The 27,082-nt window shown below is 39.4% G+C and overlaps 1 protein-coding gene across 4 annotated transcripts in view; it reads right to left on the reverse strand.

Moving 5' to 3' along the window:
* myt1la (myelin transcription factor 1-like, a) overlaps nt 1-26,733 on the reverse strand; it is a 47,487-nt gene extending 20,754 nt beyond the window's left edge. For 3 of the 4 annotated variants that reach the window (XM_060866383.1, XM_060866381.1, XM_060866380.1), the window contains exons 1-6: nt 26,525-26,733; nt 14,403-14,524; nt 14,150-14,204; nt 13,037-13,070; nt 11,562-11,624; nt 1,203-1,666 (exon numbers count right to left, since the gene is read on the reverse strand). In XM_060866383.1, the coding sequence (XP_060722366.1) occupies nt 1,203-1,666; nt 11,562-11,624; nt 13,037-13,070; nt 14,150-14,204 (616 nt within the window). In that variant the 5' untranslated portion in view covers nt 14,403-14,524; nt 26,525-26,733. The remainder of the gene's footprint in view (nt 1-1,202; nt 1,667-11,561; nt 11,625-13,036; nt 13,071-14,149; nt 14,205-14,402; nt 14,525-26,524) is intronic. The other variant, XM_060866382.1, reaches the window with a different exon arrangement.
* Between the last annotated feature and the right edge of the window lie 349 nt (nt 26,734-27,082).

Consider the following 27,082-nt stretch of genomic DNA (forward strand, 5'->3'; position numbering starts at 1 on the left):
ATGGCTATTACTATTAGCATTGTGTGGCATTTGCTACCAAGAGCAACAAAATTTCAGAATTGTCTGCAGTTTTACATGAAATCAATGGTAAATTATCTGTTTGTTGTTGTTTTTTTTATCTGCGATGTAAATTGAAAAAATACAAAAAAAGAAAAAGCCCAAAACACTAAAGAAACTGTGAGGAAAGTAATGCTGAAAATCTCTCATTTCTCCTTTAGGGATTTTAATATTGCACGTATTTGGGACACAGGAGGATGAGACTGCAGGGATAAGTGGAGGATGCAATGCTCTGCTTCTAGAGCCAGAAATAACCTCAGGAGGAGCCGGTTACCACAGCGAGGGGGAGCTGAATGTACCTGACACCTGTAAAATGGCAGTGTGCATGTGAAAGGAGACAAAGTTAATAACGCAGAGAGTTCCCCTCTCTCCACTGTTTTCGAACAGACTGTCAAAAACAATGGAGGAAGTCTGAGTATGAGGCCGAGATGCATACTAAGCAATCAGTGGCTTCACAAGTTCAAGAGGGGAGTAAAAGGGATGTTCCCTGCTCTCAGCCACACTGTAGTCAGAATGCTAAGTGCTGCTCAGCCAGCACAGACTGTGGAACGATTCAATTGTACTTCAGTCATTTATGTGTCCTGAAACAAAAACTTTCACATTCAGGAAAATTAATGAATAAAAGAATTATTATTGAATGAATTTAGCTGCTACATTCGGATTTCTTGAATAAGAAGTCAATTAATAGCATGTTGAGTCTAGCAGGGTGACAGTGTGACTGAGAGTTTCTATAGTTCTGACATCGACACGTCTTTGAGCGACATGTCTAGAGACAGCAGCAACACATTCCAGATGTAAATATCCTATCTGAAATCAACTCTGGGCCTTTGAATTTCTTGATTCTGCATGAATTAATTATGCAAAGCAGAACAGACAGCCAAGAACCAAACAAGCAGCCAAGTTCCTGACTCTGCATATGTTATTCCAAGATGTAAACACGCTCAAATTAAATCTGAGTTTAACCTCATAGACATTGTTTAATTTAAAATCAATCACACTGGAAAGCAGAGTGAAAATCTCTCTTTTTTAGCATTAAGAAAAAATCTCAGCGCTAAGTAAAAAAATAAATGAATGAAATAAAATATATATACAGTATATATATATATACGTCAGATTTGTTTTATACACTAGCAGAAATGACTCACCTTGATGATGAGAATGCTCTTCATATTCCTCCTCTTCATCATGCTCATCTTCATCTTCCTCTTCCTGTTCTCCCTCCTCCTCTTGTTCATCATCTCCGTCCTGTTCCACCACCTCCTCATCTTCCTCCACCTCTTCCTCCATCTGCTCTACCTCCTCCCTTTCGACCTCTCCTTCATCTTCCTCTTCCTCGTCTTCCTCATCTTCCTCCTCGCCAGCCTCATCATTGTCCTCGGAGCACTCCTCTTCTTCGTCGTCTCCGTCTTCTCCATCCTCCTCCTCTTCCTCCACATCTTCATCTAACTCTTCCTGTTCTCGCTCCTCACTCTCTTCCATAGCTTCGTAGTTGTCGTATATCACCGGTTCTCCATCTGCCATGCTTAGAAACGGTTGCCGTTTGGTAGCCGGCTCCTGTGGCGGTTTCTCTTGGCCTTTCCTCTTCTTAGCCAAAGGGCATCCATAAACACTGCAGCGGGCATGCAAACACCAGGAAGGATAAGGGTTTTTTTCTATTGAGTCATCATAAAACAAAACAGAACTCATTTTAACGCAAGATGTTTTGCACCATCTAGCCCGATATTAAAAGCAAGCGTTCTTTCATAACAACAGTACAAACTCACTTGCCTCAAGATTCCTGAATCTGTCCAGCCGCATTTGCAAAACCAAAATGGAGTAAGCTAAAGTCATCCAAACAGCCCTCAATTACACAAATCCCATAATTATCGTTAGCTGTTGAGAAATTCCACTTTAATTGGCCCAAAACAGCATGCACAATTATGTGTCTTAAATGTGGAATTCATAAAATTAATTATCCCATTTCTGTCTGAGAGGACTTGTTTGTGGTTTGCCAAGAGAGTTGAAGGTTCTGCTCTCTCGGTGGTGAATCAGCAATCGACTACGACTCTGGATCGGCAGGATTTTGGTTCATCTTTTTCAATTTAGAGCTGTAGCCCAAAGTGATTCACAAACATGTAGCACATCACGCAAACCAGGGGATGGTTCTGGGTTTTTTTTTAATGCGGTGGTAATCACAACACAACATTATCAAAATTATTATGTTTATCATTCAGATCTTATCGTTATTAGCTAATTTAAATATTTAATTAAAATACGTTCAATCTAATAATTCAACAACTAAAAAAACAGCCTTTATCAGTAATGTCCCTGTAGGTGGAATGGTCAGGAATAAAAAGGAATATAATTGAACACATTTAAATAATGAGGCTAATTTTTCTGCTGGGTCCAAAACTCATCCCACTAAAGCCCTGAAGACACTATACAGTAATTACTCTTATATGTCTCTCTACATTCATGCACTACATTATATATACTGTACATAAGAGTGCATCAGAGAGTGTACTTGTGTGGTTGGGCTTTGCGATGGTGATTATAAAGGGTAGATGCATACGGAATAATTGGATTAGGATTATTTGTATCAGTTACTAATCTAAATAATTGGGTTATTAACTGATACAAATAAAAAAAATCATTTCTTTCCTATATATTAGGTTAATATTTTCAATTCATTTCGGAAAACAAGCTTTAAAAATGTTTTGTATATTTAAGTAAAACATTACAGAAAACATTCAGGCCAGATGTTAATAATAATAATAATAATAATAATAATAATAATAATAATAATAATAATTAATGGTGCTTGCAAAGCAACATTATTACTATTGCGCCGGACAAAACTTTGACGCGTAACTTGTCCCGCAGCTTTTGTCCTAGACCCATGAATGACGTGTCAAATCGACTGGCTCATTGAGGAGAGGTGTGCTATGACTTTTCTAAGCGATCCGAGTACCGGTACCTCCGGTACTGGGTCTCAAAGTGGGCTTTTTCCCCATAGACTCCCATTATAAACTTTGGAGGTTTATAACTTGGCAAGCTTTCGAATGATCTACACCAAACTCGGCCAGCTCCTTTAGGGTGATACTCTGAACAAACTTTTGAATTGGTGTACCGACTGGCCTTCAGGTTGTGCCGCAGCCCCGCCCCCAAAATATGCAAAATCAAAAACTGTTTTACAACATGGACATGTGACATATCAAAACACTCACAACAATGAGGGGAACTTCCTCACGTGTATTTTAATGACGTCACATGTAGCCCCGCCCCCAAAATAAGCGAAATCAAAAAGTTAGCACAACATGGACATGTCATATATCAAAACACTCAGCCCGATGAGGGGAACTTGCCACATGCAAGCACCATTCACATTTTCTTCAGGAAATGTTCATTCTAGTTATTATTATTATTATTATTATTATTATTATTATTATTATTATTATTATTAATGAGTACATATATTCTTTTTATAATTTGGACAGTTATAAAATTATTTTCAATTTGAATAATTACTTTTTAATAATTAGTTTGTGTTAATTATAAATGATAAAATATTAATATTGTAATATTATACTATAATATTATGAATTATAAATTATCATTCAGTAATTTTTATACTACTACTAATAATAATAATTATTATTATTATTTCACTACTACTACTACTACTACTACTACTACTACTAATAATAATAATAATAATTTTATATTATTTCAAATCACATTCTTTTATGTAGTAATTGTTTTAGGTGTCTTTTACTGATTTATTAATAAACAGTCTTTTATTTTGAATGTTTTAAGGGATCTAACATACAACAGAGAGTTTTCCAAGTTTTCTTCAATGGTTTCATTGCAAAGATTTTCCTCACAGGCCCTGAATTAAAGCAATACTGAACTGTGATCTATTACACTGAACACCAACAACCAAAATCACCCTCATGTACATTTTTAGTGTAATCATTATTTTCCTGCCTGTGACACATTTGCATCACCACCTCAGGGCCCCTGTCCCACACCAGCACCTTAGCTGTGATCCAGGGACTTCAGGTCTTGTGGGAATGAGTTGACTGCAGCGCAGCATTCCTGACGCCGCTCACTCTGACCTGTGCTGCATCAAAAAAACCAGGATCTGTGAGGATTGGAGTGAATCATTGGTGCGAGCTCCTGAGACGCTCCCAAAAACTCCCCACACAGCAGTGATAATAACAGGCTCCACACTAATAATCTAACGGGTCGAGTATTCTCTCAGGTTGTGTCATGGAATTTAGTTTACAGTAAAATGGAGTTGGGAAAAGTTTGATAAACCTTGGTTCATAATAATTACTCTCACGTCTGTCTGCGTTTATAAACTAACCTGTAAATGCTGTACGTAAGAGTGTACAGTACAAAACAAGGGTTTGTCCTTGTTGATGTTTTTCTGCTCAGAAAATATAGCTTCACTCCCATAAACTCACAGGAACTAATTACTTTCACTGCAGCTACCAAAAAAATAAAAATAAAAAATACAGTAGACGCCGATAAAGATGCTTAAGATAAATAAGCCAGTTGTTTAAGGGGTTTAAGGAGTTTAACTTAAAATCTTATAATAAAAATATATATTCTTCACATGGCCATAAAATACGACTTATCAACAGTTACTCTTTACTCTTACTGTAATAACACATTTGTATTGGAACACCGTCATTTTTATGACGTGTTAAACCTTCCTCTTCCTCTTAAATGAGTTGTTGAAGGAAATATGCTGTACATCCTGATATTCAGGTTAAATATGCATTATTGTACTGGTTAGTTGGTCTTGTTTTTTTTAAATACTTACTGATGCTGAGGAATCATTCACAAAAAGGGCAGTTCTGATTTCAATGAGTCCTTTGGCAAAGAATAATATACAGCCTTTGAGTAAAGTGAGGCCTGTGATTGCTTGCAAACCACCGCTGACATTTCTCATTTAAATGCCTTATAAATGGATTGAAATGGCAAAAGTGTATAATAACAAGCGGCTGAAATTTCCACCTTTATTCAGTTGTGTGCATGCTGAACATTTGTGTAGAACATAGAGCACTTGTGGTGGTGGTGGTGGGTTTAACGGGCAGGCAGCCAGCAGATCGCGTGTGTGTGGGGGAGAGCATTTATGAGGCGCACGGAGTGACCTCGCACACCTTCGCGTTTCCCACTGGCAGGCCACGCCAATTAAAATTCCACAGGTAATTAAACCACATTTGAATGAGGAAGCAGTGCAGGCAGGGTTTGAGTGTGGCTGCTGTAATTATGCACAGAGAGAGAGAGAGAGAGAGAGAGAGAGAGAGAGAGAGAGAGAGAGAGAGAGACAGAGAGACAGAGAGGCTGTGAGCCTTTCAGTGCTGCTGAGAGAAATAATGACTTCAGCCCCAGACAACTCCTGGCGGACAAATGCTCCGATGAACTCTACTAATGTCAAAAAATGACTATTTGCTGGAGCCTGTTCTTTTCCATAATTTCTACAGCTACTGACACAGTATTGCTGCATAACCTATAGACTGTTGAAAGGCATTTATAAGAAATTCCGAATAGATATTTGAACACGTTTTTTTAATTGAGAATTACTATAAATAAATAATCCGAAGGAGCTCATACAAGGTCATGGAAAATTCTTTTGTTCCATTCAAAGATGTGAAATTTATAAAAAATAAAAATTGCATTGCAGAACAATGGCAAGTAAAAATTCTTCTTTTTCATCAACTTTAATTGGTCTGACTGCCACGAGCATTTTCAAAAACGGAGTGTCTCTTTTGTCTCAATGGCATTGCGTAGATCCTCAAATCAGGCTCCCGTGCAGCCGGGAGTTCGGTGCAGGGGGCCTGCCACTGCCTCTCCCAGCACGAGTTGCTATAGGAGCGCATAGTCTCAGTGTCTCCACACTGCAGCATCCACAGGCATGCGTGCCAAGGCACCGTCGCCATGGTGATCTGCCCCCTCCGGAGTGGGATTTGCCATTCGAGCAGACAGACATAGACAGAGTGAGAGAAAGAGAGTGTGCTATAGGGAGAGAGAGAAAGGGAGGGAGAGATAGAGAGAGAGTGAGAGAGAGAGTGAGAGCAGTGATCGCAAGTCTGACAGGCATCCCTCCCATCCTCTGCAGCCGTTCCAGCAAGAGAACAAAAGAGGCGCCGGCGCTAAGCATTTCAGTCTGTCTCGCAGGCTCGGCCTTCTTCTCTCAGCCTCAATCAACCGAGTAGGAACATGCAGGAGGAGATTGTCACATTGTGTATAAGCATTTCATCGACAATGAAGTCTCCTGAAACTTCTGCCCATCTGTTCACTATCTCCTCAGGTAGATTACAATAAAAATAGAGATGAAGGGAAGACGGAAGGTGGCTGCATGGGGACGTCGGGGGTATCAAGTGAACAGGGGGCTGTTGCGATTTATACAGCAAGTGATCATAAACACGCACGCTCGTATGTGTATTGTATGAACTAAATATGAACATCATCCAAATAAAAGTGACATCTGGCTAAACCTCAGCTGAATAAACAGTTTGAGGAAATTACATACCAGTCATAGATAACAAACAAGCCCTCACAAGCCCTCTGCATGTATAGCACTGGCAATTTAGAGTGACTTGACAAGCGGCAAAGCCAACAGACCGCACAGTCTCCATCTTCAAGGCTGAGAGAAAGAGGGAGAGATAGAAAGAGAGAGCGAGAGAGAGAGAGAGAGCAAGAGAAAGGAGAAAAGGATGGCATATGCCTCCCACACAGTCCAGAGCCCATCTGCTGGCGTGCTGCTGGTTAGAAATGAACTACCGCACAAGCATGTTCCTCTTCTGCGACGTGCAAAGATGCAAATTAGAGCTTGATGCTGTAAATTAGATGCCTATATCTATATCTATATCTGTCTATCATTCAGAGATTTATTTATGGTCCACCCTGTTCCTGAGTTTCTGGTACTCATTTTAGTTATAGTTGCAAAAAAAACATGCTTCAAAAGCTTTAACTGATTAATATCAGCTGCTGGAAATTCCTGTGCTATGAAGAAAGTCAAACAAAAAAAGATCCATGATGCCTGAAAACCTGTCACCGGCAGTCATCACATAGGAGGAAAGTGTTTGTGTGGAGCACATACCTCCGTCTGTCAAGAACATGAGCAAAGAGAGATGCAGGTGGAAGGAGAGAAAGAGCAAGAGAGAGAGAGAGAGAGAGAGAGAGAGAGAGAGAGAGAGAGAGAGAGAGAGAGAGAGAGAGAGAGAGAGAGAAAGAAAGAAAGAAAGAAAGAAAGAAAGAAAGAAAGAAAGAAAGAAAGAAAGAAAGAAACGAAGAGACAGAAAGGAACCCAACACTATCATTCGCCGGACCTTGCCACAGCTTTTGGCTCATTGACAATCCTTTTAGTGAGTGCTACCTGTCAGGCTCTGAATTATCCAGCTCCGGTCCATGTGAGTCATCATCCATCAGAGAGAGAGAGAGAGAGAGAGAGAGAGAGAGAGAGAGAGAGAGAGAGAGGTGGGGTGAGGGAGAAAGAAAACAAGGGGAAGTAGAATGAAAGGGTTGTAGAAGGACAAAGGAGTGAGGATGTACAAAGATAATGAGCTAAAATGAATTGAGAAGAGTGCTTAAGAGAAATAGAAAGAGCTGCAGTAAGTCTGAGGGTTTGAAGAGAAATCGAAAGCAGGGCATAAAACTGGCAACTCAGCAACTCCCTTTTTCTCTTGACTAACAAATTGCTAGCAAAAATACTTAAAAACCACAGTTTGACCACAGAAAACATTCTACATGTAAGACAAATTGAATGTGAGTCTTTAACATACTCGTGAATATGTAAAATAATAAACTCTGGCTGGACACTTTATTAGGAACACTAATAATAATAATACAGTGATGCTCATTCCTTTAGACTCAGTTCTTCATGTACAGTACACTAAGCTCTCAGTTCATGGAAACAGTTTGTAATAGTGCATGCTCGGTACATTATCATGCTGGAAGAAGCCATTATACGATGGGAAAATTGTGGCTATAAAGAGATACACATGATCAGTAACAATACTCAAATAGGCTGTGGCTCGATTTGATATTAAGCGGCTCAGTAAAAACATTCCCCACACCATTACACATTCCCCACCAGTCTGAATGTATTTGTTACAGGTAGACAGTCATGGGGTTTTAACATCTGATTTGATCATATTCTTAGCCATTTACTGAACAGTAGAAAGAGTTTGTTTATTAAAATATTATATATTTCTATCTTGCTAATTTATTACACAGGTTCAGAAGCTACAGTGGAATCTGGTTACCACAATGATATCATCTAATCATTAGTTTGTAGCATATGATAGGTTAAAAATTAGTGTGTACTCACACTACAAAATATGTCTCTTAACAAGAGAAAATATATTTAATATAGACAAAATGACTTAATATCGCTGATTAGGAGATTATAATCAAACAAATATTAAGCCTATTAATCAAGCTTGTCCTCAAAAACCTGCTTAATTTAAATTTTAATTTATCCCCAATGAGCAAGCCAGAGGTGAGCATTTATTTATTTATTTATTTATTTATTTAATTTATTTTATTTAGAAACAAAATGACTGTTGAGTTAAGTACTGTATGTAAAAAAAAAAAATCACGTTTTTGAAGGCAGGTGCGATTTTGGACTATTTTGTGTTGAGCTATTTTTAGAACCGCCTTCCCCACATAGGCTACGGAGGAAATGAATACAAGCTCAAAAAAGTGTATAAAGCAACTCGCAATTTCCCTCACTACCTCTTATCCCTGTTTGGTCCCCTTTGGATTGCTAAGTGCAATAATACAGCAATATATTCAGTAACACAGGCAGATGACGTGTACTGGACAGGTATAATGAGTCACTATCTGTGATGATTTAGTCTCTCTGTAGCTGTCTGTTTGCCTGAAATACACAGAACTACAGTAGTTGGAATTGTTAGCAGATTCGAGATGCAGAAGACCTCAGGTATGTGTGTACGCATACACATACCACCGGCTGGAAAACCTCTGGCTCTAAAGGCTATTAGATGGATTAATGCAGCCTTATAGATTATATGTTCGTAATACATTATACATTAGCCTTCCTCCAAAGGGGAAAGAACCTTTGCCATGAGCTAACCTCATATACAGAAAAGCAAGGGCCAGAAAAAGCAATTGCTTTGTCATCATGGTTTTGTAATGGCTGGCTAGGGCAAAGCAGATGCAGTGCACTCTTCACAGGTGATACAGTGTCCTCATTACAGCTGTGCCACGGCATCCCTGTGATGCCCCTGACGTATAGGCCTGGCCTCTAGAAACAACACCGGCGCATCAATCCCTTCCCTCCTACTGCTGTTAATTCATCAGAGACATTCAGGTATGAACCCACCCACCCACCCACCAACACACACACTCACACACACACTCCCCTCTTGAGTGAGAGGTCTCCTGGAGTTGTCATTTGTCTGTTGCAGAAATGCAATTACGTCTTGCAGTTCACAGGGTCCCGCTGCTAGGTTGACATCAGAATCATAGCCATCAGTCTCACCCCCCACCCCCACCCCCCATCCACACACACACCACCTTTCTTCTCCTCCTTATTTTCTCGCTGGAGTAAACAGCATCAAGTTAAACATGGTGTTAGAAAAGAGCAGTCATAAAGCAGTTGGACCTTCATAATTCAGTTCTGCTAAAAAGCCCTGTCTGGACACTAGGGCACGCATCAGCATTAAGAAGATTCCTCATCCTTACTGTATGTCAAGATGTAGCAATAAATGAACTCCTTTCAATATTCAACTGGAAATCTTTTCCTACTAAGAAAACATTTAAACGTGTCCTCCCCTAGCTGACGTAAAAGTCACTGTGGGTCATGGTCTAGCGGTGTGTCTGAGTCGCTGTTTATTTAAGCCTACTGGCAAAGGCGAGTAACAAAAAGAAAAACATGCAGAAACAAGCAGCACACTTTCTGCAAAAACCCTCTTCAAGCTGATTAGCATATTAATGGTGCCAGACTCACACATGTTCCTGAAACATGCTAATAAGAGGCGCGTAAGAGCATCCGTGCATAGCGGTGAGCCAGACAATACAGAGCTTTTATGCTTTAACATCACTTTTATTTATCTACTGCTCCCATTTTCACAGAGCGGCGAGACTGTGTTGCTTCATACGGAGCGTGCATTTTTAAGGAATGTGCCAAGCTAACAGGCTAATTGGATGGTGGCTTTACACCGTTGGCTCAAGAGCTGAGTCAATAAGCCAGATTATTGCTGGTGTGCACTGACTGCTGAATTCCCACCTCTAATTTCTTCACTGGATAATTACAGAAATTCTTTCGCATTCCAACAGGGATTTTTTCTAGAATACAAACTACATTGGAATTTTGGCACCAATATTTTTTTAAACGTTCAAATTCACCATGAACATAAACAAATAAAAAAAGGTTGATTGTAACATTTGCAAAAAATAAAAACAAAACAAAACAAAGCAAAAAAAACTTTAAATAGATAAAAAAACAAAAATGCGGTTGTTCAGATATGTCAAGCACTACTTTAATTAGAGTAGGATTTGTTGGAGTAAATGTGGCGTGAAAGTAAAATGAGTCTTATTCTTATTCTTCTCTTTCAAAGTTAGTAAACTAGTCGCTTCTATACTTTTTTAAAACCAGGTAACAAATTAATAAAATAGATCACTTTAAGAAAACTTAGAAGGTTCTTTACTAGTCTGCATTTTTTTGTATTTCATATCCACTCAGCATTAATATCAAGAAGTCTATTTCTTCTGATAAATAAGTAAATAATAACAAGCTCTGGGCTGAGCTGGTGTAGGAAAACAATCCAGGGAGTGAGATTACAGTTCAAATGTGTCTTATTCTTCTTACGTAACAGCGATTTACCAGCAATTACATCTTCTTTAAATACTAAACACATCACACTTTTTAAACATTTATAAAATGTCTAAATGTAGTGAACTCCCTTGGGTATTTCGAATCTTCTTGATTTTTCACTTATGTAGATTTACGTTTCTGTGACAAGGGATATCTAAGTTTAAAATAATTCAAAAGTTACAAAATAAATAAATAAATCCATGGAGAATAATTAATAATGTAAAAAGCTTCAATGTTAAAGAAAAGTATATAAGGAAAAATGTTTGAGGAACATCTCTGCCCTGTCATGAAAATGCATAAATACTGAATATGAGCCGGCATAATATGCAAACGAATCCAGTAGATTCATATATATATATATATATATATATATATATATATATATATATATATATATATATATATATATATATGACTGTAAAATATCATCCTCTATAATTTGCAAATCAGATCTAAAATGTTCGTGCTGAAAAGCCTATTTTTTTTGAGTTTTCCTGAGTCAGCTGTTTGTCAAAAGTCTGGGGAAAATCTGTTTTAAATAGAAAAATATGAATTTTGCGATGTGTTGACAAAGAGACTTATAAAGTCTGTGAATAAAAAAATCTGCCTTTTTACCAAAAATCTGTAAACCTTTTCTTCACCGTGTTTCTTGGGCTGCTGTGACTCTTACCTCCTGTGCCTGGCGTATTTGCCCCTCACGTGTCCACTCCCGTCGCACCCTGGTGTGGGACAGCTGTAGACAAGAGGAGGAAGGAATTAATTTTAAATGCTGGCACACACTTGCACTCTCTCTCTCTCTCTCTCTCTCTCTCTCTCTCTCTGTCTCTCTCACACACACACACACACACACACACACACACACACAAACACGCACACACTCACTCAGCATTTGAGCCAAGGCACATCAGCCTTCATTGCAAATTTACGGAGCTGTCAGTGACCTCCCGGTTGGTGACTCACTAGGCTGCATATTTCATATTTCATACTTCACTCTCTGGCTGCTCTATTTAGACCACCAGCCAACTAAAAGCAACACTGAAATGCTGCCAGATTTGGATTCTTTGACCTGCTCGAATGTGCGGTCAGACCCGTTAACCTAATCCTCCTTATTCTACCACCACAGACTGCATAGAGCACACCACCATGCAGCACCTTCAGAGCCTTCAGCAAATGCTCCACTTTCTATTTTTAGCCAAACTAATATATCTCTGTCTCTGATTGGCAATGCACCAATTGAAGATCAAGTTCTTGGTCTTACATATGATAAGAAAAAAATTTAAATGCCTCATGAGAATGCAACACATTCATTCGCATGGCGCAGGTCATCAATAAGAAAGGTACCCTTCAAGCATTTTATCTCTCATTGCCAAAATCATCCTTGCCTATTATCTGTGTCGGATCCAGACCGGTGACCCGTGTGTTACACTGGACCAGTCTGCTGAGGCAGCAGCTCATGTCGGTGGCATTAGTGAGAAAGCGTGGATTATTTATTTGTTCTCTTGTATAGCGAAGAAATAAAAGAGATGTGACAAAGAGAACGAGGCAACGGCTATTCAGTGTCTTCTTACATCATATACCATATACCATGCCGTCCTTGGTGGTGTCATTTTAATTGAAGACATCTTAGAGTAACAAGACAATATAAAAATAAACCTTTTTTACAGCTCCTTTTACAGGTCCATGGGTGTTAAATACTTCTTAATGATGGAGATGCTGCCATTACAAAAGGCTTGTAAAGTGTGCCAAGAGTGGCACTATAGCTTCAGAAGTGAGGGGAGCGCAAGCCTGATAAAATCTCTTTCCCACCCTTGAGGAAAACCAATCCATTCATTCTTGTTATTCTGCCTGTTTTCATTAAGAGTTCAGGGATATTTAAGAATACTAACTGGGAGAATCATATGCTCTTACGAAACACTGTAAACATTTATTTATAAAAGGTTTATTTATAAAACTGCACTTATGGTACTTGTCATATGAAATGAATCATATCGAACTGTATCAAAAGTACACAGCTGTCTGTATTTTTGCTGAGGCTGTGTAATACAAGGTCCGCTTTGGATATTCAGCGGCCGATTCATTGGCAATACGTTGGTGGTTTGAAGGTTCCTGTGTTTTTAATGCACCTTTCATTGCATCCAGACTAACCTGAACAGCTCCTGTGCTGCAGTCTCCACGGCAACTAAAAGAGAAAAGAAAAGCCAATTAGAGGGAACAAACATCAATATCACCATCATAGTAATATTAACTTGTCCAATCATATCAGTGTCAGTGGTATAGCTACAGCGCTGTGGAATGTAATGTTATCGCCATAAAAGGCCAAATATAAATTACAAAGAAGTAGTCTATTGTACTAGATTAGAGTGAGTGGGAGTCAGTGATTGTGAGTGAATGAGTGATTGAATGAGTGAATGAGTAAGTCAGAGTGAGTGAGTGAGTCACAGTGAGTGACTGCGTGAGTGAGAGTGTGAGTGAGTGAGTGAGTGAGAGTGAGTGAGTGAGTGAGTGAATAAGTGAGTCAGAGTGAGTGAGTGAGTCACAGTGAGTGACTGCGTGAGTGAGAGTGTGAGTGAGTGAGTGAGTGAGAGTGAGTGAGTGAGTGAATAAGTGAGTCAGAGTGAATGAGTGAGTCACAGTGAGTGACTGAGTGAGAGTGTGAGTGTCTGAATGAGTGACTAAATAAGTGAGTCAGAGTGAGTGAGTGAGTGAGTCAGAGTGAGTCAGAGTGAGTGAGTGAGTGAGTGAGTGAGTGAATAAGTGAGTCAGAGTGAGTGAGTCAGAGTGAGTCAGAGTGAGTGAGTGAGTGAGTGAATAAGTGAGTCAGAGTGAGTGACTGAGTCACAGTGAGTGACTGAGTGCATGAGAGTGTGAGTGTGTGAGTGAGTGAGTGATTGAGTGAGTGAATAAGTGAGTCAGAGTGAGTGAGTCAGAGTGAGTCAGAGTGAGTGAGTGAGTGAGTGAATAAGTGAGTCAGAGTGAGTGACTGAGTCACAGTGAGTGACTGAGTGCATGAGAGTGTGAGTGTGTGAGTGAGTGAGTGATTGAGTGAGTGAATAAGTGAATCAGAGTGAGTGAGAGTGAGTCAGAGTGAGTGAGTGATTGAGTCACAGTGAGTGACTGAGTGCATGAGAGTGTGTGAGTGAGTGAGTGAGTGAGTGAATAAGTGAGTCAGAGTGAGTGAGTAAGTGAGTGAGTCAAAGTGAGTGAGTGAGTGTGTGAGTGAGACTAAGAGAGTGAGTGAGTTCAGATGCAGCATTATACCTCTCACACCTTTGGAACGTGTTCGATGGCGCTTCTCGGCTGCATCCACCTCCATCTGCAGAACAGAGCGAGCGTGAGCATACAGCAATCCAGACTGGATCATGCTCTCATTGTTTCTTCTCACTATTTCTCATTGGAGCTGTCATTATGAGGCTCTGGATGAAGGAGAACTTCTCAACTCTAACTCTAACTCTGCTATTTTGACTTGCCTAAGCCATTCAAGCACACAGTGGAACATTTCAGGCAGTGCTACCTGAGATTAGGAGTGAGGGTGGGGTAGCGGTGTCTGGAGCTCTCCTCTGGTGATCCTGCGGCTTGGCTGAAATGTCCCTTATATTGTGTTCAGTGATAGTGATCTTCTTCAAAATTCATTTTCTGGTTAAAAAATAAAAGAGGAAAAAAGTAATAAACATATACTACTGTGAATAAGACTTTTTCAGCATAAATGTCAGTTTGTTTTTCTTACATGAAATTTGTTTACAGGATAAAGCATAGATCTATAGCCAGCAGTACACACCACCACAGTACACACAAATCAAGTTACCACAATAACTGCTGGGTGAATGTGTCTTATGTCTGTATCTATTTGTGTGTGTGTGTGTGTCTTCTGCAAGGTCAGGAGACATGTCCTGAAAGCAGCAATAACAACAAAAAACTCAAATTTTTTTGTATTGAAGCACAGTCCTTTTGTGAATATCACGGCACCTCCTACCACATACGCGCTCGGCCCATGTTCTCTCATATTAGGACGTTGCATGATGTAGAAAGCACTCGTCATTTCTTCAGCAGGTTGGATCGATGCATTTGAGCCTGAAGTTGTACCCCAGCCACTGTTGGCGAACTCAGTCTGGCCATAAATGGGGAAAACACTGCTTAGTATTCTTGCCAAGCTCCCATCTGTCTCATATAATATGATACAGTGCTCCCCTGCATAAAGTGGGCCACAGTCCCAAAGCAGGCTCTGCCGACTTTCTGCTCTTCCCTCTTGCACATTTCCTGTCTTTCTTTCTCTCTCTCTCGCTTATTATTTGGTGGCTGGTCGAGACAGGGACTGCACTTTTAAACCTCTATGCCTGCCGTCTCAAAAGACAGTCTCGCCATGAGTGGCTAGTGCACCTGCAGCCTTGTTGCAGAACACGTCTTGTTTCACCAGACGTCTGATTCCCGTCATGCGTCAGACTGACTTTAAGACAAATACTGATAATAAGTGTTTAGGGCTTTCATAAGGAATGATACACAAAAACACACATGTCCCCTTTGTAAAATTTACTCATGTAAAATTCATAAGAATTTTGATTAGAGTTCAGGTGATTTCATACTAATGGAAGCGTATAAAGAGATCTATCTGCGCCCTTAATATCAAGCTTATTATTCGTAACTATTCATATAAATTGATTATAAATGCAGGAAATTGTACTGTTTTATCAGTCATCATGAACTTTATGACAAATATCTGCGTCAGAGCTTTTGACACAAATCCTTTTTACCAGGAATATCATTTTTGTCACCTTTTAGTTCTGCCACAGACTGTACGAATTCTTACAAGTATTACAGAAAGTTGGCTTATGTAAAATTTTTCGACTTTTGATGAATCCAAAAAGTAAAAATAATTTATGCAAGCCGACAGTGGGAAAAAAGGGGTTTTTTAAAGAGTTAAGGATTTTTTGGTTAAGGACATAGTGAATAAGGAGTTTATTAGTAGTAATAGGGATTATGCTTCCACTTTCTTTTCACATATTCCAGAGGATTATTTGCTTCATTTTATGACAAACACCATGTTTTTTTTGTTGTTGCTGCAGTTTCTGGAAGTTGGCCGGCTTTTGTAGGGTTCTAGGGAAAACAAAGACCACTTCATCCGGGAGAAAGCGGTAACCAACTGGTTGGGCTTGTGACCATAGATAACTTCCATAAGGTAGAACATTTTTATTTATTAAGACATCTCTCCTGGTCTGTATGAAACCTCCACTCACGTGTGTTCCTCAAACCAGTTAGCACATGTAATGTGACTCATTTGATTTACTTTGATGGTTATTCCTTGTCTAGTGTCCTTAAATATCAGTCATGTGTCATGAGATATTTTATTTTTCTCACGTCAGAAGGATAAACATAAGCTTTCTTATAAAGTCAGGGATTTAGTTTGCTTAGCACATCAGAACGAACAAACAAATAAAAAAGACAGCATCTGATTGGTGGCGACTGATGTCTGGAACATGGCTCAATTAGAAGCTTGACAAGGACTTCAGGCTTTATCACTGCCTGCGTCAAATAGCCTGACTCACTCTGGGTGACTGCAGAATGGATGTGTTTGTGTGTTGGTGCCTGCAGTAATTCAGAGATGCTCGTGGAATCATCAGGAAGAATTCCAATCAGCCTTGAGAGCTGTGAGTTGAGGCTAATGGTGTTTTCTCGCTTTCATCTGCTCTCTGAGCACAAACACCAGAGCTCTTCACCATAAGCTGCACGACTGCCCATGTAACAGCAGCTTGCAACAAAAACACAGGCTCCGGTGACTTTACCCTGAGACTTCGGAAGAGAAGAGAGCATAAAAAACAGCACTGTTTAAAATTAGGCATAGATTAGCATATTGAGAATAATGTTATCTAAATTTTTGGTTGTTGCCCAGAACCCAGTTTCGAGTGGTAGAAACTCAAAAAAATATATATATTATATAATATAATATAATATAATGCAATGCTTTGAGGTAGTTCAGTGTCAAATACCATCAGAGAAGCCAACAGTCGTATAATCTGATTTAAATAACGTATCTGTTTGCCTTCCCATGAACATTATGAACATAAACATTATCCATGATGATGTCTTCATCCTCAGCATGAATAAGTCACCCTCCATTAAGCACACAACCACTTCATCCACCCAAAATAGACCTAGAAACAAAGTCATATTCTCACCACCTCCTTCCCATTTCCTTCTATTCCCTTCCTCTCCCTTCGACCCCCTCATATCAGGGCATCATTTTCCTCCATCAGGCTGAGAGGATCTTTAATTGCCGTTTCCATGTACAAGGCCTACTCATGGAGACAGAGAAGCTCATGCCAGCAAGTCTTAATGATGCCTGGCAACGGCAGGAGATCTGACCAACACGTTGTCAATGGCAACCGAGGTGCTAGAAGTCTTCTCTGACAAAGACAGAAGAGGCAAAACCTCCCTGAGACACTATGTCCTCCAAGGGAGGGAGAGGAACGTCATTTCATGGACAAAGAAAAGCTTTTGGCCCACTGATCCCTGCTGTTGGGTAACACCAGGCCATGACCGACCCTTTCAACACACGATTAAGCAGACTAAACATAAATGAATGTTTTTGGGAGAAATAGGCATTGGCCTTTTTTTATTTTTTTTTAAAACAGGCATGTGAGTTTAATTTCTCGCTAGCCATGGACATGTAAGAAACAGAATCAATGTAAAAGAGCAGCTGATTTCTTGTCTCCTTCATATCCTGAATCTGTGCTTATTATGTGCCAATGATGCACATACACCAATATCTACAACAGTGAGATTTTTTTATTAATGAAACACTTACATTTAACACTCAAAATTAACTTGAGAAAAGACCACGAAATGTCAGGTGACGGGTGAAAATATCACCCTGATTCTCATATCGTATTCACAGTGCAGGCCACAGTGCAGCACTGTCTGTTTGCCTTCTTTCACACCACACCTGCCAATTACAGCACATTCGCTGCACCATAGCAGCCTGAGGGCTTCACCAAGCCTTCTCTCCACAGGTCTGTGTGTGCGTGTGTGTCTGTAAAAGATTGACTTGCTGTGTACACCTTGATCAGGCAGTTATTTTCTCTATTTCGAACAGAATGCAAAAGTACAAAAGTGTGTACACATGCTGCTGTTGTCTCCTTTTCACCCCTGAACACAAAAATCTTTTTAAATGCTTAATTTAAAAATGCTTGGATGGTTAATTCTGCTCGTACAAATTAGTGCACCGCAGTTTTTTCCATTTCTAGCTGACTGGTGGTGAGATCATTTGGGTGATTCCACAATTGAGGTCCATTTGTGGTCTGTTTATATCACTTACAAATATGTATCTAGATTTTAAAGACTTAAAATACTAAAGATTATATAACAAGCATATGTTCAGGTAAAAAAGATGAATATGAATAAAATCTACTAAAATTTCTAAAAAATAAAACTCATCGTTATCACATTCAACCATACTTAGTTACTTACAAAGAAAATACTTTCGAATGTCAACAAAGAAATCTTGTAAAAAAAAAAAAAAAAAAAGATATAGCTTTGTAACTCTTTGGTAACATCTAATAAACAATATTTAGCACCATCTCAGGCAGCAGAAGCCATGAAACTGTAGCTGCGGACATTTTGCCGCAAAACCTGAAGCTAGCTGTATTTAGACAGGCTGAGCTAATGTTTAATAAATCTCTGAGTATATGACAAAGACTAGTATCTGAATTTGATAATAAAATCCCTCTCCTTATAACTGTTAGAGTTGATTATGTTGTATTTTTTTTTCCAGATTTGTCTACTATTTAATAAATCACTGACAATATAGAGAACCAGAAAGTAAAGTCACAAGTAAAAGCTTTTTTATAAGCACTTTTTATATGCATTCGGTTACTACTCAATCTCTCCTGAGTGTATGAAGGGATGTTTTTACATTGAATGTTATGTATATTCACACGATCCGACAGGTTTAATTAAAAGCGGAAGGGTGTGGAGATGTTTTTAGGCCATTGTAGTAGTTTGTTGGACATTAAAAACATACTAAATAATTTGTTTGCATAAATGTGTTCGCTGTAATGTACAGTGGTGACCGGTTTCCGGCTGTTGATTGGATCTCCTGGTTTGCCGTGAGTGAGTGCTAATCAGCAAGGCAAATCAGGGCAGATTGGGCCAAGACTTAGAGGAAATATGATTTTAATCAGCGTGCTGCTCCCTGCGCTCTCTCTCTCTCTCTCTATCTCTCTCTCTCTCTCTCTCTCTCTCTCTCTCTCTCTCTCTCTCTCTATGTCTTATTCACAGCGCGTTTAGAGATGGCAATGGCATGGAGCAATCAGCTAGACCTCTACTGCATCCCACGGAGAAGAACATGCTTTAATTACCACCAGCTAAGACAGGATCTCTCTCACTCTGTCTCTCTTTCTCTGTCTCTCTTTGTCTCTCCCTACCTATATATCTATCTATCTAGTTCTCTCTCTCTCGCTCGCGCTGCTCATGCTCAGAGAAAAGGCTAGAGGCCTTCGCATAATTATACGCAATAATTTGCCATTTTTATTCGACTTCTCCCATTTACGTAAGAATAACCAAAATTACTCATCTTGTTAAAATGCCATTTTCAGCACCGTACCTACTTGTGCTATGGGGGAATATGTTCCAGCGTGTGTTTGGAGGCTTGTGCTGCCGTGTTCTGTGGAGACATTTGGCTTTAATGAATAATTAGCACTGTGTTTTTGCTGAGTCATCATGCTTGAGGGACCGCACTGGACTCTAATGGAGGTGTTGCCTCATATCGCCCAATACAAATCTGTCTCTGGTTAGCCAGTTGCACAGTGGCCTGGGTGAATCGTGGCTTTTTTTGTTTGTTTGTATGTGTGTGCGTGTGTGTATGTGTGTGTGGTAAAAATAACCACTCTCCCACTTCGTGACTCATTCTGTTTGCTTGCTTGTCCGACTCTCCCAAACAACGTCTGGAAAAGATCCCTGCAGCCAGCTCCTTGATTTACAGACTGATCGTTCATTAATCTGCATATCTGCGTGTGTGTGTCTGTGTGTGTCTGCATGTGAGCTGTGCTTACAATATGTCAACCTAGCCAGCTTTTATGACAGAATAGATTCAATGTGGTTCTTTATCAAATCTTCACCGATGCCCTGTTAAACACAGTGATTGCGTAACAGCAGAGGTTTCCTGCACACGTCATGGAAGCAGAAGAAGCTTGATTTAGCCTGAACTAAATCCTTTATTCTGAATTAGGATTACTGGAGAAATGTTCTAAACGTCGATTGAACATTATGCAGTGCTGTGTAAGTTTGGTGTCCTGTTCAGGGTGTGTTTCTGCCTCAACCGCAGAGTTCCCATGTCCCACCATGTCCCATGTCCCATGTCCCACCATGTCTCATGTCCCACCATGTCCCATGTCCCACCATATCCCACCATGTCCCATGTCCCACCACTTACTGAAGATGATTGAATTACATTAAAACAAATAAAAAACAAAAAAAAAACAGTTACAGTTTCTACACATGAACTACTTTTCATAACATCAGGGCTCTCAGAATGAATTCCACTGCACGTTTCCCGGTTTCTAATCCGATATAAATCTATGTGTTTTTTTCTAATAGATTAAAAACAATCGTACCAGATGCGTCCTTGAAATCATATTACAACAGGCACTTTTATCAAGTTATTCTTTTTATCGTTACTGAGTCAAATGCCATTTTATTGTCTACTTGCTATACACTGAACTATTAGCTTTTAAGCTGTTGTTATGTTCTATCTTATAGAGTTACACAAAAGCAGAAAGGTCACATTTAGCTAAATATCTGTGAACATAAATTTAAACAATTTTCAATGCGAATGAAAAAAATTATTCCCATACACTGTGTTCGACTAAAGATCATAACTCGTAAGACTAAGCCAAAGCAAAGAATTCCTTCTCTCTAACTGCAGGTTTTTCATGTGAAGTCTGTTCAATGTAGCTGCATACAAATTCAGCAGTATACAAAGCAGCACTTCTTACTTCTTAATTCTTTTACTTTAAATGAGTTACACTGTATCTGCTGGCTTTTATTTAAGCTCATTCAGCATAGAGACATATTGATTTAACAAGTGGATAACACCGACTGTATAGTTCACGGTTTTGAAAAGGAATCTAGACGTCACTCATCACAGTTAGCTGGATAATTAGCTGCTAATAAAAGAAGATGGAGACATTCATGACTCGAGATGAAAAATGATGTAACTGAGCTCTCTGACTTCTCACGTTACATCAACATTGTAAATCGGATGAATTATTATTATTATTATTATTATTATTATTATTATTATGTAACCTATATCGTTTCTGCAACCAAATAATGGTGCAGTACATAGCTCATACAAAAAATCACATAAAATGAACGATGTTAGCTAGCTCTGGGATGCAATACATATTTTTTTTAAAATACTGTTCCACTACCCCTTTCTTCTGCCAGTCCATCACTACAAAAACCCTGCAAACTGTCTGCCTGTCTGTAATTGCAAAGTAGCCACTTGTCCCAATTTAGGCATCCTAATGTACTCTATGTCCTTTTTTCTTTGGAGGAGCATAGAGAGGTGAGAGAAACCAGACAGGACTCATATAATCACCTGAGATGAGTAATTAGGAAAAATGCCCCGTCTCGCAAAACCCACACACAGAGTCCTTTTTTGCCTTCAAAGAGCAGGGTGATGATGACAGCTTTCCCTCTGCCCCCCCAACAACTCCCCCGACCCACTACCCTGCCTCCCACCTTTTTTCAGCTTCACTAGCAGGATAGTGGCCTCATCACGCTACCTAGACTCAGGTACAGAAAGCCTCTCTGAGATCCGTCTGAATCATCATCCACATCATCAGATGGCCGTGAATGAGAAGTTTGCTTTTAATGCACCTACTGCAATCTCTGTCTGGCTTACTGCACACGCGCCGCCTGCTCAGATAGGATCGTTAGTGAGAGGGAGAGGTGTGTGCTGCATGGCAATGCACTGTACGTGTGTGCTGGAACAACCAGAGCTCCACTATGGATTCAGTTACAGTGATGTGAATTGAAAGTGAACTTGCAGGGGTCCATATGCAAGAGAAGTGCTATGCTATTGCTTTTTTTTCTTGCTTCTAATCTTCCAGTATTGTTCCTCTGATTGTTTGTTCTATCAGACTGCAGTAAAAAAGAAAAAACATATAGATGAAAAAAGCAAGATAGATGAATTCTGGGAGGCTGAATTACATGCAGTGCAGACATCAAGCGTTACTTGTAGTAAATGTTGTGTTTAAATGGAACGTGTGAATTTGTGCTGGACGGCAAAGACCGAGCACTTTCAAGTGGTTAAAGTCATGAAAGTACTGTTGCTAGGAAACTAGGATTTATTGACACTGAGCATTCAGTAGCTAGTGACTGAGGCTAACGATTTAAGTTTTATACAAACAATGTAAATGCAGGATAATAGTGAAAATACCACATCCACATTTCCATCAGAAAATTACACCATAATTACATGCAAGCTTAATCTCCATGAACGCAGCTATACTGAGAGAGAATATGGCGTTGCGGTTTGGATTTCTGAAGTGGTGCAACATGAGTGAGCAGTTCATGTGGAAGTTTTTTATGTACTTGGTGTAACATGGTACACAACATCACAGCTAGCAAGATAAATAAAGATTCAACTAGTAGCTAAACAGGAAAAGTGTAAGAACTAAGTGAAGAGAAAGTTCATTAATTTTTTATATGACTGCATGTCTTCTGTTTCTATTAGAAAGGACATTATTTACAGTTACATTATTTCTTGTCCAGTGTCACCCAATTGAGAATGAGGTTTCCTTCTGGGCCTGGTTCATCTAAAAGTTTCCCTCTCATATCATCTCAGGGAGCTTTTCTTTGCCACCGTCGCCTCCAGCTTGTTAAGAGATAAATACTAATTTAATATCTTAAGTGAAATGACATTGTTCTCAGGTTCACTACAGCTACAGATAAGTAAGAATATACTGTATTTATTTTAAGAAGTTACACCACAGTGCTGTTGAGTTCTTGGTTCAGAAGCAGTGAATTCATTTTCTGTAACGGATTAAGCTCTAATGTTATGTATCGTAATAACTCACTGACAGGGACTCGAATGGCAGAAGCTCCAAATGATGGAAATATAACGGATTCAAAACAAAATGTAAAAATTGTAGAATTGTCGTTTTCCTGAAGCACCGTTAGATGTTTATGTAACTTTTGCAGACAGAGTCTCAGGTGTCAGCGCTTTGTAACAGTCTGTAAGTTTCCATTATGTAAGAGAATTCAGGACAGATGTGTTTGCACTTTCTGATTTCTTAATAACTAATTAATTCTTAATGTGCTGTTGAGCAAATATAATTACATCACATCCGGCATGGATTATTTTAGTGTAACAGTCCAGACGTTTGTGTGTTATTTTTTACCTGACATAGGGTCTAATATCCAAAACAAGGTTTTAGCGACTACTGATTTAGTAATGTTGCACAGCTCGACTGTCATCGCAGAGGCCTGGATAATGCTGTACATCTTCACTGAGGCTGAATGGTGCGGTTTACGGTGCATTTCTGGAATATAAACAGCATCGTCTCTGTCTATTCTACATTATAACTTTGTAGAGCATGTTATCATCTATGCATTCTTCATACATGACAACGAATCTGCTTTCAACTTAGAGAAACTACTATATACAAATCTATATTCTATCTAGCTCTACATTCGTTTCTTTTTGTGTCCTTCGAGAATAACTTCCACTGGTCCACCATATGGTAATTCTATTCCTCTCTCTACAGCTTTTAGCAAATATCTGAGTAGAGAGCACATATCTTATTCCATTCTGGTCAGATGTGCTGCACTAATTTGATTGTCATTATAAATGTAGGTTCGATGGCAGGTTTTAATGCTCTCATACAATTGCGATTTTACTAGCTTGGAAAAAGTGACAGGATGAAAAGGAGGTACAGTAAGAGTCTCTTTCTGACCCTCGTCAATTCAGTAAAAAATTTTCTTATTGTTCTTTGATTCATGACATGCTTATATTATGCATGAGGTTCATTCAGAGCACAGACTTTGACCTGTGCAAAGCTGCAATCACAGTCAAGGACTGGCAAAGACATTGTGCATTTGTCTGAGGATGCAAAGAAAGCAAATGCTGTAATGCTAAATAGCATAAAACCGCCATAAAACCCCACATATACACACGTGCAAACACACGTACACACACCTACACACACACACACACACACACACACACACACAAACATATGTATAGAGTTAAAATACAGCAGTATGGCTTTTTTCTGAGCTTTCAGAGTAGTTCTAATGAATTGGTATAATATTGTAGATCGGGAGCCAAAGGCAGCTTTCTCTCTCTCTCTCTCTCTCTCTCTCTCTCTCTCTCTCTCTCTCTCTCTCTCTCTCTCTCTTTCTCTCTCTTTCTCTCTCAGTGTGTGTGTTTATGCAGAACTAAATAGCTGTGGAAACACTGCAGCTAGTGTGTCACTCATATCACTAAGTGGGACTGCTGTAGCTCTGTACACCCACAGCAAATACCAACAAAATCATAAGGTATGAGGAATTTCCTCGGACCATGATTGGAGACAACAGGTCAGAAAATCAATGAGATAATTATGTCACGCATGTATGTTACACGACCATAAACACTTGATACGGCTCCTCTCCAAGCTGCATTCACCAAATAGGTTATTTTTACCACCACAGCCACAGCTCAGACTCTGCTTGTGTGTGTGTGTGTGTGTGTGTGTGTGTGTGTGTGTGTGTGTGTGTGTGTGTGTGTGTGTGTGTGTGTGTGTGTGTGTGAATATTGGGGTGGGGGTGTTCATTAAGCTTGAAACATTGTGAAACAGGCAGGGCGTCTCTCTCTCTCTCTCTCTCTCTCTCTCTCTCTCTCTCTCTCTCTCTCTCTCTCTCTCTCTCTCTCTCCCCCTCTCAGCCAGCTATCTTATTAATGACTCACTGAGTCTGGCTCACTGAGGCAGGAAAACCCTCTGGGGTCATACAGCTCACAGACAGATAATTCAGATGGGCTCAAACAAATCCATAATTAGTCTTATTTTCAAGCAACTACCTTGAAATTCACATATATATTTATACTATATACATATACATATATGAACTGAGAAATATATATATATATATATTTATACACATGTGTGTGTGTGTGTGTGTGTGTGTGTGTGTGTGTATACATACAAACTCTCAAAAGTTTCAGAGTCTAGCAAGAAATTTCGAAACCAGCATTATGCTGGACCATTAAGCCTCAATAAAAAAGCATTAAGAATGTGTAACTGACCTCACGTTATAAAAGATACAAAAAAAAGAGATCAATTCCAAACACTAAAATAAGGATTTGATTCTATAATATATATATATGTATATGTATGTATGTGTGTGTGTGTGTGTGTGTGTGTGTGTGTGTGTGTGTGTGTGTGTGTGTGTGTGCGTGTGTGTATTCCGCATACATAAATAACGAGCGTCTCCTACTAGTATTAAAAAATTAATATACTTTGCAAATGAATAATAAGCAAGGGACCTTTAGATATTAACTTTGTCCTTCACTTTAAATTTCAGGAAGGGACAGTGTTGCAAAAAATAAATCTGGGTAAAAACAATTTAATAAATAAAAAGAGACAGAAAAAATCAGAAGTGATAAACTATCTAAACATGTTTTTGTTATTCTGAGTAGCAAACCTGTTCATTTTTAAGTCTGGAGGTCTGCAGGAGTCGCATAGCACTGATACAATAACAGACTCTTAAAATTCAGCTCAGCAGAATCACACAAATGGCAAGAAGTTTTCTCAGTTCAACAGCCACATATAAACAACTGATTTAATGCATTTACAAGTTAATATTTAATAACACATATTTACTACTGCACACAAAAAGGAATTCTGTGACCTGCAATGCAATAATTAAATTGTACAAATTACCTAAGATGTAAGTTGAAAAATTGTTGCTGTTTATGAATAAAGATCTTTTCCAAACACCTAAAAAAGCATACATGTAAAACATTCATACAAGAACAATAAATACGCAGCATCTGTAATCTGTATTTCACATACCGTAAGGCTTCCTTTACATACGCCCAACCTCAGGCAAGTGAAAGTTTGTCCAGCAAAATGTAGCTGCAACTTGCTCAAGTTCAAATTTCTTCCAAACACTTTCAGATACTTTTCAGATATATCTTCAGAATAAAAAGTTACCTCTGTCACTCTGCTATGAGTCATGAAGCAACCCTGTGAATGAGTGCATGATCAAGATAAATGCAATGTTAGTTTTCATAAATTTCTTCTGTCAGGCTGAAAAGATGCTGACACTGGAAAAAAAAAAGTCGACTTTCAAATCAAGCATGATGTCAACAAGCTAGCATCAGTCTTACAAATGCGCTGAATCGGTCGTGATCACTTTGTTAGATAAGTAGTCTGCAGCTCAGTGTGCTTAAATGCACAAGTGATTTCTACATGAATCTAACCATTCCCTTGCTCACACACAGATATGCATACATCAAGAGACATTTACACACACACACATATACAAGCATTCACCAAAACATCTAGACACATATACGCACTCAGTAATTTTGATTGGATCATAAGAACGTTCAATCCAAACAAGAGAAGAAGTGAACAAAACGAAACCTACTGAAATGGCGACTCTCTCACACACTCTCTCAGTCTGCCTCCTCTCTCCTGTAGCCTGAAATGCTGCGATTGTGTCTCTCTTTCTCTCTCTCTCACACACACACACTTTTTCTCTCTCTCTATCTATCCTCCCTTATTGTTTGCTCTTAAGCTCCTCTCTTCCCTTGTTCTATCAATCTTTCTTTGTTTGAGCTCAGTGTATTCCGCCAGCACTTGGAGAGATGGAGGGAGAGGGAGTGGAGGAGCGGGGGAGCTGCAGCCGCTCTAGAGGAGAGAGAGAGAGAGAGAGAGAGAGAGAGAGAGAGAGAGAGAGGGTGGGAGGAAGAGCGAGAAAGAGACAGACAGACAGGAAGGAGGGGAGCGAGAGATGGAGGGGAGGGAGCTGGATGCAGAATGTACGAGGCAGTAGGAAGAAAGCGTGAGCTCGACTGAAGCCTCAAGAAGCGATGCTACACTGCAGCAGCAGCAGAGGCAGCAGCAGTGAAATTGTGGAGGACGGATGGAGCATGCCGAGCCAGACCTAGCCTACCTCTTCTCTTCTCCACCAGGCAACCTGTGA

This window comes from Tachysurus vachellii, chromosome 3 (assembly GCF_030014155.1).
Source record: "Tachysurus vachellii isolate PV-2020 chromosome 3, HZAU_Pvac_v1, whole genome shotgun sequence".
NCBI lineage: Eukaryota > Metazoa > Chordata > Actinopteri > Siluriformes > Bagridae > Tachysurus > Tachysurus vachellii.